Genomic DNA, 18,419 nt, shown 5'->3' on the forward strand with positions numbered 1-18,419 from the left:
AGTCGAACTTGTACAATCACCTATAAAGGGAGAAAGGTTGTAAGACTTTACATATTAAATAACACTAAGTAATGAATATACATTATGTGGTGATAATTATAATTAGTAGCCAATTTCAGACATAATTTTGAAGTTTTTACACCTTCCTAAATTGGGATAAGTTAAGAGCCATGCTAAAAACACAAAAGAGCTATCCTAAATCAAACTTGACTAATATAACAAAGCCATACACAATATGTTTCTGCCGTCCGGCCGGAAAGCGTCAACTTTTGACCCGCTGCCCTAAACGAAGCTCAATCGGAGACATTTCTTGCTTTCCTTCCCTAGGTAGGTATGTATTATAATATTATAGTCGTACCTGTACAGATTCTGCTTACTAAGCAAATGTTTCGTAAGACTTGACACATTTTACTTAAGCCATTAAACACAAATTAATTCACTATCTTAAAGCAAACCCGACTATACTATCCCTATCTACCCAATCAAATATTTTATAGTCGTACTTGTACAACTTCCTATTCCTAATGAGTGGCAAGTCTGGCTGTGAGAAGTACTTGCGTAGTTTATCGGCCGTGGCCGAGGTGCGCGCGAGGCGAGGGAACTCCACGTGTGCTGCATTGATGGTGTGGAGGGCGAGGAGCGAGTCGTTTAACAAAGTCTCATTATTTCACTTTGTTTTTAAATAAGAACATAACTTCGATTGTATGGGAGCCGCTTTTCGGCGGAGAGTTCATAACACTCTTTAAGTTGAGGCGCTTACTGTACAGTCAGCGTCAAATACTTTGTAGCAACCAAAGTAGCCAAATAGTTCGGTACACCATATATTTAGTATAGTGTACCGAACTATTTGGCCACTTTGACTGCTGCAAAGTATTTGACGCTGACTGTACATAAACAAATATTTTGCAAATTTCACTTAAGCCATAAAACACAAAGTAATTTATTATCGCTATCCTAAATCAAACCCGACTATACTGTCCAAATCATAGTCGAATATTTTATAGTCGTACTTGTACAACTTGTACAGCTTCCTAATGAGTGGCAAGTCTAGCTGTGAGAAGTACTTGCGTAGTTTTTCGGCCGTGCCCGAGGTGCGAGCGAGGCGAGGGAACTCCACTTTGGCTGCGTTGATGGTGTGGAGTGCGAGGAGCGAGTCGTCTAACAACGTCTCGTATTTACCTGGAAATAATATAAAAAATATTGCAGTAATAATACAAAAAAATGTGGCACGGAGTTCACACGTTAACTAGAACTCAAAGGTTAAAACCCAAGCATCCAAATCCATCAATATTGATACCAGACAAGGCAAGGGCCAAACAAGTTCTCTTGAAAGTAAGACTTTGTTATGACGATAAGAATTCTTAATTTAAAGTGATTTTGGTTGTCAGTACTTCATGCATCTAAGGGTTAATAGTACGTATGGTATCAGCGTATCCTTTTTTTATGTGGATTGTGGATGGAATGATAAAAAATGCATAGCTACATACACACACTACATACAGCTATATACAGTGAGTTTGAAATGAAACGCTATTACTAGACGATGACAACAGATTGTCAAAACAACAGCGTCACAGATTGTCAAAGACAATATGCATTTTGGTACACTACCCTAACACGAGGCAAACGTGAGGTAAATGTAAGGCTTCACATACACAAGGCTACACAAACAAACATAAATCATTTGATCATAGCTTCGCTTTTGGCAGACGTACAAAAAATAAATTCCTAGCACAGTCTTCTTTTGCGTTCTGAACAAATAAACTCCAAAAAAAACAACAAAAAAATGTCTCCAAAGCGTTGGAATCGGTCGTTAACGAATGAACCGAGAGATTTGAATCGTGATGTCACTGATAAAACAGGACTTCGCAGTCTGAATACTTTTCGGAAAGAGACGTGGTTCGAATACGAAATATCGGGTAAAGTTCCTCATTGTTATGCACCTTGGTAAAAATCTCGTCATATATATACTATCACAGGAAAACGCAAGGATTTATTACCTAAATTTTCGTAATTCGGTCGTACCTAAATAACAAATAACATCATTATGATATAAAAATGTATGTTTGAATTGGCCTCCTTGTTGCTATATAGAAGTACATTTTATACGTGTAAATATAACGCCTGATAAGTTTAATTATTTTACGTTTAGACCCTTTAGAGCCGTTAATGACATTAAATATGTGTACGAAACACGAGAGTTTAAAGTGTTACATTCTGTACACAATTCGTGAGTAAGTTATGTTACGTATGTTGGTTCAGCAAATAACCTGTCAATCTGTAGCTGTCTACATCAGGGATCGGAACCGGTTTTTTGGAAAAACTTTGAAATAAACATATATTTCGGTTTATTTTATACTCCAAATATAGGACTCGGTAGTGTTTTTAGATAACGACTTCGTATTATTAGATTGCCCAATTAGAAAGGAAATAATTAACAAAGAACGAAAAAATACCGTTTTCGTTCCCATACAAAAAATACCGGTTTCCGATCCCTGGTTTACATTACATATGTAAATAATTATAATAATTATTCGTTGCATATACTTTATTGTACCTATATAGTCTTATATTACACAACTAGGTCAAAATAACCTTGCAAACTACTGAAATATACCTTCAGACATATTAAAAAATCTCCAAATATTTAGAAATACTCACGCATTTGCCATAATAAGTTATCAGAAATAATAAAAATAATTCGATAATAAGTAATAAATAACAGGTCGTCCATTAATCACATCACACGAATTTCTAGGTTTTTTTTTTACCCCTCCCCCCTCCTTGTCACACTTAGTCACATATACACATATGGGAAAACCCCTACCCCCCTGTTGTGAAGTCACATTTTTGTTTTTTTTTAACGCAATCGGCAATTCGAATTAGGTATGAATGTATCATTAATATATCAACAAAAAAAAAATGTTCAAGAAATATTAGTAATTTTATAACGATTATCCTTCCAAAAAGTCAGCGAATTAAAAAAATTACATATATTTTCGGTTACTGATGAAGTGACGGTACAAAGTTTGTGACTCCCCCCTCCCTCCCCCTAAACGTGTGATGTAATTAATAGATGACCCCTTACTTGTAACAATCATAAACATTTTTAGCACATAAGTAAGTAAAAAAAGTAAAATACCTAAGTAATGATAAATAATGGCTTGATTAGTATAAATAAACGTCTCGACGCAAGGATTAAGAAGTCTTTATGCTATAAAATGGAGTCACGGGGTCAGGATCACCAGTTGCAATTTGCATAAAGCTGAGCTCTTTCATGCAACTTATACATTCGCAGAATTTAAATAATTCTTGTTACTATACATTAAAAAGCGAGGATTATACTACAAGTAAAAGGGATTTTTCTCTATTTTTTAAAAGCGCTATTTTCTCTAAATTGAGTATCTAATATACTCGTAGATTTGATGATACACAACCCCTAGTGTAAATTTATTCGATTTCGAAACGTTAAGTCTCATTTAGCATGGGATTTAGACACAACGCGCCAAGCGGAACGTTTTGGATTCTCAAAATCCCATACAAAATGAGACTTAACGCAAACGCGTACGTCACGTTACGCCATCAAATAAATTTACACTAGAGGTGCAGATTTCAATAAGTAATTATTAGGGTCAAAATTTTATAGTTTTGATTTTTAGTTTTGTGTAATAGCACTCAACTTTTTTTATTTATTTGATAGAAGCGTGACAGAATGATCAGAAACAAGACAACGCAAAGAATTTTAACGCATTCAATAAGTAGTTTATTTTATTCTCGCTTCTGCCCACGTGTATAATGATGATTGATGATGACTACCCTATGTCCTTCCCCGGGTCTCAAATCATCTACATACTAAATGTGTGACCGCCGCCGGCAAAACGTCCCACTTTGTCGCTTTCCATAAGGAGGAGGTTATTCGTATAAAGATACACGTAAATCACGCCCTTATGGCAAACGACGAGCCGGCCGCCGGCCGCGGGCACATTTCTGATTTAGTTTCAGGTGAAGAGGTAACAGACAGGCAGTTATAATCGCATTTAAAATATTAGTAGAGATATTTATAAATTATAGCAAGTATGATCCGACTACATTACATACAATTATATATACGTTTTACATTTTTAACTGACTTCAAGATTTCAAAAGGAGGAGGTTATCAATTCGGGTGTATATTTTTTTTTTCGTTTTTTTTAAATGTTTGTTACTCCATAACTCCAACATTTCATTGTATGAAATCCAAAATCAACAATAATCGTGCTTTCATCGGTCTCCCTCATTGAAGACGGTTTTTTTTTCTTAAAAATTATTAGTGTTCCGTGGGTACATAACTTTGTCCACGGAACACTTATGAGATAACTTTGGTCTTGTTTTTAAACGCGTTAACAATTCTACGATCTCTCGTATTGTATATGTACATTGATGCCCAAAGAATTCTACCGACGCCAAACATTTAATTAATATACGTTGATGGAGAACAACGTGTTAATTGAGACACCAGTCACAGCGTATGGTAAAGTCGTAAAATCTAGTTATTTTTTAAGCAATGGCATCAGGCGATATTACGTCAGTACCGTTGACGCGCGCCGTAAGTAGTAAATCAAGTTCTGTTCGACATGGATAGCTTGGTTTTATTAGATGTGAGGATTTCAGATTGGTACACATACAATGGACTCTTTTATGTCTGCTTGTAATGATATACATGCAAATTCTTTTTCTTATCATCCATGTCTACGGATTCTACGATATCAGTGTTATCAGATTTCTAATTTGTCGATTAGTCTAGTACGCACTTACAATTCCAGCCTTATTGAGTTAGCGGATTAAGTTTACTGTGGGGCTTACTAAATTTGATTTGTGTAAAATCGTGAAACCTGGTGAGTAGGTTCGATAATTATAGTTTTTTTTACGACAGTTTTTTAACAAATTTCAAAATGCCGGTGCCTTGGGGGTCAGCGATGTCTACAGCTCACAGAGCTACTAGTTTGTCTCACAAAAAACCAAATAAACGTCTCTATTGGTCTCAATTGAAACTAATTACCAAAGCGACTCCGAATATTGGGTCACACATCTACTTGCATCATTGTGACATACGGTAAAAGAAATCGGATAAAAATAAATTTAACCCTACATACGTTTACATTGTACAGTCTTCAAAATTATGTACACATTATTCGCCCTATTACGATGGAATAAGGTGCAAATGTGTAAACATATATTTATAAAATAAACATTGGTCGTAAAATATAAACAAGTTATTTGGAGATTTACATCGAAAGGTCACTGTATTCAAATCGCTGACCGACCGCTAGCGTTTGCCCTAGGCAACCACTGTAAAAGTGACCACCGGATAACAATAATTGTTACGTACCACAGGTCGCAATACGTTAGTTTTGTTGAGTGGAACGCTTACATGTGAATATAGGGTCAGGTAAGTAATACGTCGTGTGTGACGCAAGTAGAGGAGCGATTACGAAAAACGCGTGAAAAAATGGTGTCAGTTATAAAAAGATAAAGGATAATAAATTTTATTAATTACAAAATGCTATAAAACAAACATAATAATATAACAGGTTTTTGCAGATTCGTGCGTACCATAAAAAAAATAAGGGGTACTTTAGCTAAAATATTGTCTATCTTTTAATTGACCGGTCGAGTACGATGCACTTGCTTCAGCTAGGGCACAAAACCTTTCGTACGTCTGTCCGACTGTTCTCCTATAAAGAAAGTCTTTTCTTACCACAAGTATTTTCGTACATTGACCCGCCTGTTGCTATCCAATGCACGCGCATAAATTAGGTATATTGCTATCATGCACGTTGGCACAGTGATATTGACAGCCGGCGTGGGCGGGACAGAGGGCCTACCGCGAACCACGTTCGACGTGTTGCCTCCCTGTCACACTTACGTACAAATTTACAAGTGCGACAGAGAAGTAACACGTCGAACGTGGTTCGCGGTAGGCCCTCAGCAATAGAGATAGCAACAGGCGGGTCACTGTACGAAAATTCTTGTGGTAAGCGTCTTTTCTTCATGCCTGGGCCACACTAACGGAAAACGCCATTGATTATTGCGATAATCCCAGTGTGGCCGTATGAAAAACGTTCAAAATCGCGATAATCAACGGCGTTTTCCGTTAGTGTGGCCCCGGCATTACAGGTGGTATTTTCCAAACGATTCTGGCGAAATTTCGTGTCTGAACATGTTTGTTAATTAAATGATTTTGTGTAGATTCAGTATTTTTTCCCTAGATGGCGGAACCACGGGCGTTGCGAGCTCAAAAAGCCATTATTTTTCCAGTTGCAAATATATATTTTTCGCTTAGTAACGTCTGGATCCGACTTAGCATAAAACGTATGACGTCATTGCGACTTGCGAGTTCAGTGGACAATGCACATTTTGTACTTTCACAAGTGTCAAGTATGAATGTTATGATAGTCTCGGCAACGGGACCCCAAGTGTCAAATTACAAACATTTACTTCGCAAGTTTAAAGTCTCATTTACATGTTTAACGCAAGCGCCTCGGAAAGTTTAACTAGTGAGAAGAGACATGATTACATTGATTACCCTGCGCCTGCCTACGAAGCAGGGGGTCCCGGGTTCAAATCCTGGTAAGGGCATTTATTCCTGTGTTCATCACAGACATTTGTTCCTTGAGTTATGGATGTTTTCTATGTATTTAAGTATTTATCTACATCTATCTATTATACATATATATCGCCAGGACCCAGAGTGTAAGATTGTCTGTTAATATTTATTTATTATTTATTTATACATGACGGTCAAAAGTATCATTTGATGATAAGAGGCAATAAACCTTAAGAGGACACTCAGCGCCGTGTATAATGAAAATGATATTTTATTTATGTTTACAATTTACGTTTTCCTACTTCGCTGATATAAAGACTCTTAAATTATGTTTCTTTATATTTATGATTATATTTATGGTACGAAAACGTTACGGGTCAACACAATCTGCACTTGTATTTTATGGGAGCCAATATAAACCCCTGCCAGCTCTCTGACCGGCTAAGCTGGCTTTACCGCTACGCTTACAATGCTTACATGGAAATTTTATAAGAACTCACCAACTAAAATATATTTGATGACAACCGAATGGCACAGGCTTGTAATGGGTTGCCAGTGCTCATTGTTGACTACATCTGCGAGCTCCTCTGACCGGTTGGTCAGGAACAGAGCGCATTCCTTGAATGTGATGTCATAGCCGAGCTTTAATTAACTCGTTCATCTCTGCCAGCTCTCTGACCGGCTAAGCTAACTTTACCATTACGCTTATATGTAAATGTTATAAGAACTCACCAACTAAAGTATATTTGATGAGACACGGATGGCACAGGCTTGTAATGGGTTGCCAGTGCTCATTGTTGACTACATCTGCGAGCTCCTCTGACCGGTTGGTCAGGAACAGAGCGCATTCCTTGAATGTGATGTCATAGCCGAGCTTTAATTAACTCGTTCATCTCTGCCAGCTCTCTGACCGGCTAAGCTAACTTTACCATTACGCTTACATGTAAATGTTATAAGAACTCACCAACTAAAGTATATTTGATGAGACACGGATGGCACAGGCTTGTAATGGGTTGCCAGTGCTCATTGTTGACTACATCTGCGAGCTCCTCTGACCGGTTGGTCAGGAACAGAGCAAACTCCTTAAACGTGACGTCATTCCCGAGTTCTAAGGACTCGTTGCTTGGATTCTGGCGGTAGGTTCTGATGATGCGACGGCCGACGCGGTCCTGGAAGAGAGAAATTGTTGAAAATGTTGCTCAGGATGTATTATGTAGGTAAAAGATGATCAAGTTCACTGAATATGCTAGGATCCAATGATAAAATAAGTCCATATTGACCGTTTGGAGAGAATTCAAAACATTTTCTTAAAATCTTTAAGTTATAGAACAGGTACTTATTTTGTAAATTCAACGTTGGCGGCGAAACATTTTGGTGTACCTTCTCTTTTTAACCGTAGGATATACTTAGACGTTATGTTTTTGTTTAAAATTCTAAAAAATATTATTAATTGTCCTAATCCACTAAGATTAGTCACTTTCAGTTGTCCGCATCACCCCTTACGCCCTCGATCGCTGTTTCATATTAGTTTCTCCGTCAAAAACTATTCCAGGCATACCTTTTTCAGACGAGTTCCTAGTTACTATAATCAAAATCTATTCGAAGTAGATTGTTTTCAAAATTCGTTGGCTAGTCTAAAAGATATAGTTAAAAGTAAGTTATTTTAATATATAAGTACAGATATCAGTTATTTTTTCTATCAGATTCAAAAATTTGCATTAAGTAGCTATATAACTATATTTATTTCAGTTAACATAATTTATAATTTATGAACCTCCAGGTCTTTTTGTTGTATTTTCCTTTTGTTGTGGTACATCGTTTGTATTGCATTGTTGATATGTTTATACGACTGTTTGGTTTCTAAATAAATAAATAAAAAAAAAAAAAATGTGTTGTGTGGCGGTCAGCAGCCGCCGACAGCTGCTCTCCCACCGCCACAAGTTGTATGTCTGTGTTTGGTTTTGTCAATGCTTAGTTATAAACTGACTAGCTTCTGCCCGCGATTTAGTCAGCGCGGAATGATGATGATTGATCAACGCTATTACCTTATATTATATCCTTCCCCGGGCCTCAAACTATCTCGATATCCATAGCAAATTTCACCTCAGCGTGATCAAAAGCATACAGACAGACAGACTTTCGCATTAGTAATATTAGTAGAGATATCTGATTAGTCTTACAGACCTTTACAAAAACCGGACTTTATTAATCTACTAAATTTATTGTTCTATGGGTTTGTGCACAAAGTTCAAGATTCTCAAAAACCGTACGATATTAAAAGCGGACCACAAATGAATAAATCTGGTCTATTTGCAAACTGGGTTCGCATTTCACAGTTCCGCTACGATTCGCATTTCCTGTCTAACTTGTGTTTATCAATTCTAAGTAAAATAATTTAAAAGATTATCAATCTAAGGAAACGAGTAAAAGTAAATAAATAAATAAGTTTTAAATATGGAAAATCGAAGACGACTGCATTTGGCTTGCGCTGTTCGGAAGGTGTTAGATTTTGAAAAACCCCGCTATCTGTTTGATAAAATAAAATGGGTAAAGGATACGCGCTCAAGGACGCTGAGAAAATGCACGAAACTGATAATCCCACCGCATAAAACTGCGTCCTTCAGGGGGAGTTTCAAATTTGCCGCTAGTAAAGTCTGGAATGACCTACCTCCCCCCTTGCGAGAACCTTTAACGTTCTTAAAATATAAGCGTTTAGTCCGTACACATCTATTAAATATACAAAATAAGTTGTAGCTCCAAATATTATATTTATATATATATTTATTATTTATAATTTTTTTGGTTTTGATAAATGATTTTCATTTTATTATTTTTATATTTATTGAATGTAATCTTCTTTTTTTCTTTTATCTGTATGTAAAGACAAAACATAATACACACATTACAAAGTACATTCTTACCTACACTATTTCTACATACCAGCCCCACATACTCATACACGTACATTAATAAACCATAGTACAGGAACACACAAATACACAAAGATGTCAATATAGAGCTGTACCTAAGAAAGGTACATTATGCTAGTAGTGACCGACCCCAATCTCTCCCGGGACCAGTCTGAAAATCAGCGCAGAGCCCTCTGGCACTGCACATGCTGAGACTGGCACCCTTTGCCACATTATAGATTTAAGTTGTAATTATTATGTTAATTTAAGTTAATTAGTTCAAGTTATTTAGTATTTTTTAGCTATTTTCACAGAAATTGTAAATTTTGTTGTGTGGCAATAAAGTTTTTTTTATTTTGTTTTATTTTTAAATTTCGAGTTCGGTTCGAGACGACTCGTGTTCTAAGATGTTAAAATAGTTTGTTTTGGGAGAATGACGTTGACACATGTACGTATTTTATATATTTGAATAATATAGCCGATAATCTTATAGTGGTTTTATAAATATTATAGGTAGAAAAGAATATGCATCATATTTAAATTATAAGAAACTACTTCCTGTTGCTTATTAAGGGATGTTAATTGACAAATATAAATATATACGAAATAAAACAATATATGAACAAAGTTTTTTTTTTCTTTTCTCACCACGCTCAGAAAAAACCCATGATACATTTAATAGGTATGCCATAAGCCTCAGATAAAACTATATAAGCATCAAGTAAGTATGTATTTGGAACCAGGCTCACATCTTGTTGATAGTTCGATGACCTCTAAAACCTGACTTTTGACATGACTAGGTAATAACCATTTCTTAACTTCACTCTGAGTTCTGCGGCCTTAAGGGGCACTGATTAACAGTCCCCCGGACGGTATCGGCTTGTCAGGTGTTTGGATCTGTCAACTTTTTGTTCTAACTGACAGACCGCTACCGTCCGGCGGACTGTTAATCAGTGAGCCCTATTAGATTGTTTTGTGGATGTCCATACCATATTATTGTAAGTTTTTATTCCGTTATTATTAATTTAGTCGCTCTGTGAGCTGCAGAATTGGTGAGTCTTTCTTTGCATAGCATTAACTGAATAAACGTATAGTTCATTCATTAAAAAATAAAAACTATATCGCCAAAGAAACCTATAATATATATAACATTTTTTTTGTTTTGTTTTGTCTGTTTTATGTTAATACAGTGCAATACAGTGACATACATATATACATACATAATATAATTATTGGACCTGCTCACAAAAAATCCTATGAAATTTCCAAAAATTCCTAACGGTTGAAAAATGCGTTATTAGGTACAAAATAATTTCAATGAAGCTATTGCTTACGTCTTGCGTTTAAACAATAATTTGAAGAAAAAACAGTAATTTTGTCTGCAGCTAGACTACGTCACTAACGCTAAAAGATACGAGGATAGTCAATACAACGTACCTGGCGTATTTCCGTTTGAAATGTAAACAACGTAAGTAATACTAGTACCAGACGTCATGAAACTAATATCACAATTTAAACTATAATTCCAATACTTATTGTTAGCATAACGTTGTAACTGTTGTAAGGTACAGTCGCCATCAGATGTATCGGAGCGGTCATGATGGTCAAAAATATCTGAACATGAACTTTAACTTCTTAGTAATAAAGGCTTTGTCTAGATATTTCTGAACAACTTGGCTTATCCTATATACTGTACAGTACAGAGTACACCTATCTCGTCTGAAGAGAGAAGAGTGCCAAAAATATATAAAATATTACTTTTTAGTTCTACTTAAGAACTAGTTCTGCAGAAACTTAAAAACAATTGAAACATGAAATATAAAATCGTTTTCAAGACCGAAAACACTTGTCAATATATTTACAAATATTTGCTGGTTTAATAGTATAGAAATAATTAGTCGCTTTGTATGAAGAAATGTGTCTCACAACCAGCTTTACCGCCCCGCAGCTATACCTACTAATTTACTTGCACTGCATAACCGTGGCACTAACAGCAACGCCCTTAGCCGACCTTTGGTGAACCTTATATGCTTGCAATAAGGTTGAGAATGAAACTGTGTGGACGATATTTTCCTTGCAACATAAATATTTCAATAACGTAACTACTGGTCATAAGCCCATAGGTAATGTGGGATAATGTAATGTTAGCTTGAACTAAAATGTAGAGGCCTACATTATTTCTAAATAGTGCGATGAAATACGTACAGATTATTTACGCAAATGCAAGAGCACCTAGTTCGTTTGGGTGAGTGGGTGGTTCTAAGCAATTTCAGCAAATTGAAGATTCTAAAATAAGTCTTCGTGTTCAAAGGGTTTCGGGGCAGGAGATGCAAACAAACTTTGTGACAAACGAAAAGTTTTTGCAATGTTGCCGAGACTGTTTAAATATAGTCGAATTAATGTAAGGTTTGATATTGACAGTTATAAATTGACCCCTATAATAATAAAGATAGTTTATTTTCCAAGTAGGCATATTACAATGCGCTAATGAACGTCCAATAAAGGTACGCCGGCTCTAACCCTACACTCCTGACCCTAGGAGATTTAAATCCCTCCTAAATTGTAGGAGGGTATCACAATATGGGACCGGCAAGAAACTTGGCTTATATTTTAATTGAAGCTAAGACCTGTAGTTTAAATGAAGCCTTAGATTCTTATATATAAGCGTTTATTCATTGCGTCGACTATAGTATTTAGGTACACGCAACGGAAAACTGTCGCCGCAATTATATTTAGCTGTTAAGATTTTTATTATTGTATGTACCTATGTTAATTTATTAGATATGTATTTATGGATCTTAGTTGCCTGATAATAAATAATATTCCATTTTATAAATCTTTATAAAAAATGATGATGGCATCTGATCTGGGCCATCACCGCTGCATCTTTATTAGTGTTAGCGGTACACTAAAAAACGCTGCAAATTGTGTTAAAAGCATGAAAATCATATTTGAATCAATTTGACCCGTAGAACCAAAAAAAATGGAGGAGTTCTGACGTCATTTTTTTGTATGGGAAAAAAGTTCAGAAACCTATCGTGCGTGGTATTAAATGAAAGGGCCTTTAAAGTCGATTCTAAGAATATATGAAATCAACGTACGAATTTACAAGTGCGACAGAGACGCAACACGTAGAACGTGGTTCGCGGTAGTCCCATTGTTTCATTTTGATTCGATGCCGACAAACATCGTTACTATGCGACGGCCTCTAACTAGGTTTAGAATGCATTTTAATTTTAATAATTTTACATAGAGGTAGATAGCCAGTGAAAGTTTTAATAAGCTACGCATTTGTGATCATAAAAGTGTGAAGATTGCTATATCTACATGTTGCTCGTTATCTAAGATTTCCTTACTTACCTATACATCTATAGTTAGGTAATATAGTTCGTGGCATCCACGATGACGCACAGATTTGTCAAATCTAACCCTTAACAGTAGGCACTTACAATACGAGTTAAAGCACGCGTCGTCGTGAATGACAGGATCTACAAACAGGTCATTCTGGTGTAGTAGCTGCCTGCTTTTATAATTTATACAAATAGCACAGAATAAGTTATAAATAAATATTATAGGGCAATTTTACGCATCTCAGGGCTCCTCTACACAATGGCCCAGCGTAGGCCAGTCTAAGGGACGCCGCTATATATGCAGTGGAATGCAATATCACTTACTCCCTCTAATGCATAAATGCACCCCCCCTTGCCTTGCCTTGCCTTGGACTGGCCTACGCAGGGCCATCGTGTAGAGGAGCCGTCAACCTAGCCCCCGAAAGCTAAAAAAAAGTGTGTTGTTGTGGATACTAGACGACAATACAATACGGTCAATACGAGTATCGTGCTCATTAAGGATCAAACAAAGGCCAATGATACAGAACCGTAAGGGATCTTTCGATTTGACCCCATGTACACTTAGGAGCAAAAAAATCGACTCAAATCTGTGTTGGATTTAAAAACGAAATATCTCCGAAACTAATTCGCGTATTCTTAAAGTAATAGAACCATTAAAAAGCTGCTATATTTACCTTTTTAAAAAACACAAAATTCCTGAAGTATTATTTCAGATACTGAAATCTGAGCGATTTTAGCAAAATGGGGTAAAATATGGGTAAAATCACGTTCAATTAACGTCCTGAAAATGGGAATGAAAGCAATTTCGTAGAGAGAAAACCATTCAATTTTTCCTGTTTAATATTTTGTATTTCCGCCTTGGGCCTCCTTGATGCAATCCGGTTCTTCATGGATCTTATCAGCTTCCTGATGGTATCCTGCGGACAAGCTCCCCATTCCTCGACCAAAGCCTCTTTCAGGGCCAAAATCGTCTCAGGAGCGGGATCCCGGGCTCGAACCTTCCTTTTTAAATAATCCCACAAGTGCTCGATGGGGTTCAAGTTCGGACTCAGAGGTGGCCATGCAAGGGTGGGGATGCCAACCTCAGCAAGGTATGCCCGCGTGACTCTTGCGGTATGACAAGGGGCGTTATCTTGCATGAGATGGAACCCCTCCTCATAAAATCCTGCATAGGGGACGACATGATCTTGCAGGATATCTGTGATGTAACGATCTGCGTTCAAACCACGTCCGCGGCCCCCACCAGGAATGAAAACCAGCTCGGTCCTCCCCTCCTTGGATATCCCCGCCCACATCATGACAGATCCCCCTCCGTAGGCGACCGTCTCGGAGATGCAGCACTGCGCAAATCGTTCTCCAGGTCTTCGGTACACCCGTCTTCTTCTGTCACTGCCATGGAGACACACCCTGCACTCATTGCTGAAGAGTACGCGGCTCCATTGTTCGTACGTCCAATTTTCGTAAGTGGTTACGAAATCCATACGAGCGTCCCGGTGCCTCCCTGTCAGTTTGGGCCCTGTGGCAGGCCTTTTTGGGGTAAGGTTGGCTTCCTTAAGTCTTCGACGAACTGTCCACTTGCTGACTGGTTGCTCTCGGATCTGCATCAGCTGCTGCTGGATGTCAACGCCGGTACGCTGTCGATCACGAAGACTGGCCGTAACGATGAAGTGGTCCTCTCTCCTCGATGTGCACCTGGGACGGCCAGATCCAGGTTTGCGAGCAAGGTTTCCAGTCCGAATGAATTTTTGGTTGACTCTGGAAACTGCAGACTGACTTAAATTCAGCTGTTCAGCAACTGCACGCTGCGTAAGGCCTTGATTGAGCAAGACGATAACTTGGCCGGCTTCAGTTTCTGTCGTGTCCATTTTCTTGCAGGTAATTCCAGGGAATGATTGCGGGAGATGTGCACAGGTCAACTTCTGATAAGAGACTGATAAGAAATAACCGGATACACCGGTTTTTATGGCCCTCAAAGGTGCGCAACTCGTGCATAATCAAAGCAGGTAAAATGTTGTTTTCTACAAAAATAACAATAACCTGAAATTTACCAAACCGATTTCAACAGTTGTTAATGTTTTTGATAGCTTAATTAATAAACAATAATACTGCAATTTCATTTTCACTGAAATATTCAACGTTTTCAGAAAAATTGAAAAAAACTAAAAAATGTGACTTGAGTCGATTTTTTTGCTCCCGAGTGTATATTCCGCGAACATTAAAAGTGCCAAAGATATCTATTTATAGTTTGTCAAGCCATTTCCGTCAGTAGAATAAAACAGGCAAAGTGCGAGTCGGACTTGCCCACCGAGGGTTCCGTACTTTTTAGTATTTGTTGTTATAGCGGCAACAGAAATACATCATCTGTGAAAATTTTAACTGTCCAACTATCACGGTTCATGACGGACAGACAGACAGACGGACGGACAGCGGAGTCTTAGTAATAGGGTCCCGTTTTACTTTTTAGGTATGGATATCTAAAAACGGCATTTTTTTTATGTAGTGGTATCGTCCCATAGAAAACCACTGACAAACTTGTTTGACCGGAAATCGGTTGTCATCGATTTTTTTGTTCGATTTGGATAGTGTTTAGCTGTGGTTTCGGCATTCGGGCGGGATAAATACGAAAATCACAAATTGCTTCCACAAGAATTTTCGTTGAGTTTCGAAAATATCATGCTTTCCGTAATTAAGAGGAAGATTTAGGACATACGGTAAAATTGCGCTTATTACAGAAAAGGAAACTTTATCCACCAAACTTTATCGAAAACTGACGAAAATAATAATTCTTAAACGCCAATTTTTGAAACGTACCAACATTGTTAAGGGGCCCACTGATTAACAGTCCATCGGACGGTATCGGTCTGTCAGTTAGAACAAAACAGTTGACAGCTCCGAACAACTGACAGACCGATACCGTCCGGCGGACTGTTAATCAGTGGGCCCCTTTATCTCCAGTAGTTTCAATAATAAAGTCAAACTAATTATAGGTACCCATCAGAATCATTCGTGTTTGGACAACAAATGGTTATCAATCATCGTTACAGACGGCCAGGCCTCATTTGGAGACAATAGGCGCTTATCAATTTAAATGAAGTGCCATCATACAAGTTAGTAGCTGTTTAAATAACTTTAAAACATTAATAACTTTCAAATAATGCAATTTTAAATTTTTTTTTAGCATTTTTGACTTAGAAAGTTCTGGACTTAAACTCTTGAAACTTTTGAAAAACTTCTTCTTAGCAACATTAAAAATTACAGCTCTTAAACTTCAGAAGTACAATGTCTCTAACTTATTTTGAATGTGATGTGTATAGGATTCTCTACCTTCTTTATTACAATGAACATTAAGTTTATATTGCAAGAAACATACTACTGGAAAAACTGGGTATGAAAGTAGACTTGTGTTAAAGCAGTAAGTTTATCAAATCTATAAAAACAATCAATGACAAACTAAAGCTGTATTTGTGAGTGTGACGTTCCACGGATTAAGGTATCTTATGGCGGTTAGCGCTTATGTCGCGTAGCACCGCATTGGTATTGAAGCGTCGTTAAGCACCGACCGCCATAAGGTACCTTTACCCAAACCTTTACCCGTGGATTTAACTTTTGGCATTTAATTCCATGAACATAAATGCATAGCTGAAGTTAGGAAATAAAATAAACAAACCAAAACTAGTATAATTATCATAGTAGTCTCGACTTGTGTCTTCATATTATAAGCTCATGACCACTCTACAACTGACTGGTAGAAAATACCTTAGTTAAGTCCGCCATTCAGGGGCCAGAAACCCCTTCTTTACCTTAAGCGCTTTTGGGGCTTAAGCCGTTCGAAAATTATTAACCATTTATTTGGGTTGGGGTTTGTTCGACTTAACTTGTTTACAGGGTAAGCGTTTCAACTGGGTGAAGCCTAAAAAACCAAATATTATGGGGTTAGGGTTTTGATAGGGTTTTTAAAAGGTTATGAAGCATTTTCTATTGACTTAATTTAACCGCTTATTGCGGTTCGGCCGCCGCATGCGTTTGTGTTTACCTGACGAAGCTTGCGTTGCGGATATAAAATGATGGTCCCTGAAAAAGATTTTTAGTTAAGAAAATACAACAAACCTGAAAATACTTAGCACTAGGCGTATCTCCTTCCAACTTATTCCTATAAGCCGACAGCAACCTCTCAAAGGGATTCCGGACTATAATCATCTTGTGATAACTCTCTAGCATGTAATCTCTGTCCTGTTTTGACACGGAGCTGAGGTTTCTGAACATGCCCGGAGAGTGGGCTAGGCTGCCCGGTATAGACAGGACATTCGTATTGTTCCATTTGCCGGCCAGTATCATGAGTACTCTCTTCCAATTTGTACAGGCTACCTTTAAAAGAAAAGTTTTGTAAGTTTTTTTTCATTTACCTATGGCAGAATGTGTGAAAACTTAGCCCTGCTTAGCCTTCAGTAAGTGAATACTAAAAAGTTTTTTTACACTTTCACGCTTTTCTCATTTTAAATTTAATTATTAGACCTGGCTGATTTAAAGGTTTTTAAATTTTTTACCTTAACATCTTATACACAGAGTTTGAATGCCAAGTCCGGAATATGTTTTTCAGTATTTTTGTTTATAAATTGGTTGAAAGGTCAAGCTATATAATGTACGGTTGAAGATGATAACTGAAATATTTTTATTTACTATTGAGAAATAGATAAGAATACTGTTCAAGCACATAACTCTTATAATATAGCAGCTTATGTTATGTTATGAGTCATATATTTATGACTAAAATAGGTAGATTCCATGGAAATGTCCCCAAGGGCAACGGACATCTATCCAAGAACTTTTAAGTTGAATCAAAATAAGTAAATACTAGACTAGTTTGCCTTGAACTCACCTTTGGGACGTAGCAATAGAGAAGTTTTCGATGTTCGTCGACTAAAATGTGTTCCAAACGGCTCGGTGGCAAGTCATCTAGGCTCCATCGTGGAGGGAAACGCGAACATGTATCTTGTATTAACTCCTGTCTTGCTAAGTTCAAGGACTGGGTCAACTCTAACGAATGATTTTTCGTTTCTATCTCATTTGAAATCTCATTATCATCCCCGCACACACACAAGAAAAAGTTTATTAACAACAAACTAATCACGACACGCATTTTTCACAACAAATTAAAATGAACATCACACTTTTCTTTCTAAGTAACAACTTTCGTCGTTTTAAAATGTGGGGCACGCACTCTAGTGATAGAAACCGATAGAATGGCACTAGTTTTAGGTTTGCGACGAATAGTCAGACAGTGTTTTTGTTATAAAACCAGCTTGGTTCAGAAGTTTCATTTTAGTTTATTTTTACGAAAAGTTTAATGTTATTCGGACGGACTATACACATCCACAACATGCAACTTTGACAGTTCTACTGAATGAAGAAGCGTGCCGCGGTGCGCTGTGAGGTGGGAGGAAACAACCGGCTTCACAGAGCAGGAAAGTAGATTAGTAGTAAGCCTTATCTAACAGAGATAGAAGGAAGGTTCAAACTTCGAACACTCTGGCTTGAAGCGTTTTTCAATAAAGGGTCAATTAAAAATAGATTCCC

General features: G+C 37.2%; 1 protein-coding gene across 1 annotated transcript; it reads right to left on the reverse strand.

Annotated features, from left to right (window-relative positions):
* Positions 1-494: 494 nt before the first annotated feature.
* LOC133518082 (carbohydrate sulfotransferase 11) lies at positions 495-18,290 on the reverse strand. The gene is made up of 4 exons (XM_061851657.1): positions 17,722-18,290; positions 16,953-17,210; positions 7,551-7,755; positions 495-1,179 (listed from the first exon to the last, which is right to left on the reverse strand). Exons 1-4 carry the CDS (start codon positions 17,980-17,982, stop codon positions 950-952), a joined length of 954 nt encoding a protein of 317 aa, XP_061707641.1. The 5' UTR covers positions 17,983-18,290; the 3' UTR covers positions 495-949.
* Between the last annotated feature and the right edge of the window lie 129 nt (positions 18,291-18,419).

Source organism: Cydia pomonella, chromosome 5, assembly GCF_033807575.1.
Source record: "Cydia pomonella isolate Wapato2018A chromosome 5, ilCydPomo1, whole genome shotgun sequence".
In the NCBI taxonomy this organism is placed as follows: Eukaryota; Metazoa; Arthropoda; class Insecta; order Lepidoptera; family Tortricidae; genus Cydia; species Cydia pomonella.

What these genes read in the sequence shown, in the direction of transcription:
- LOC133518082 (XM_061851657.1), bottom strand. Translation starts at nt 17,982, where the DNA reads ATGCGTGTCGTGATTAGTTTGTTGTTAATAAACTTTTTCTTGTGTGTG. An exon ending in TCTATTGCTACGTCCCAAAG is followed by an intron (nt 17,211 to 17,721) that starts GTGAGTTCAAGG and finishes TTTCTTTTAAAG; the next exon opens with GTAGCCTGTACAAATTGGAA. An exon ending in CATCAAATATACTTTAGTTG is followed by an intron (nt 1,180 to 7,550) that starts GTGAGTTCTTAT and finishes TATTATTTCCAG; the next exon opens with GTAAATACGAGACGTTGTTA.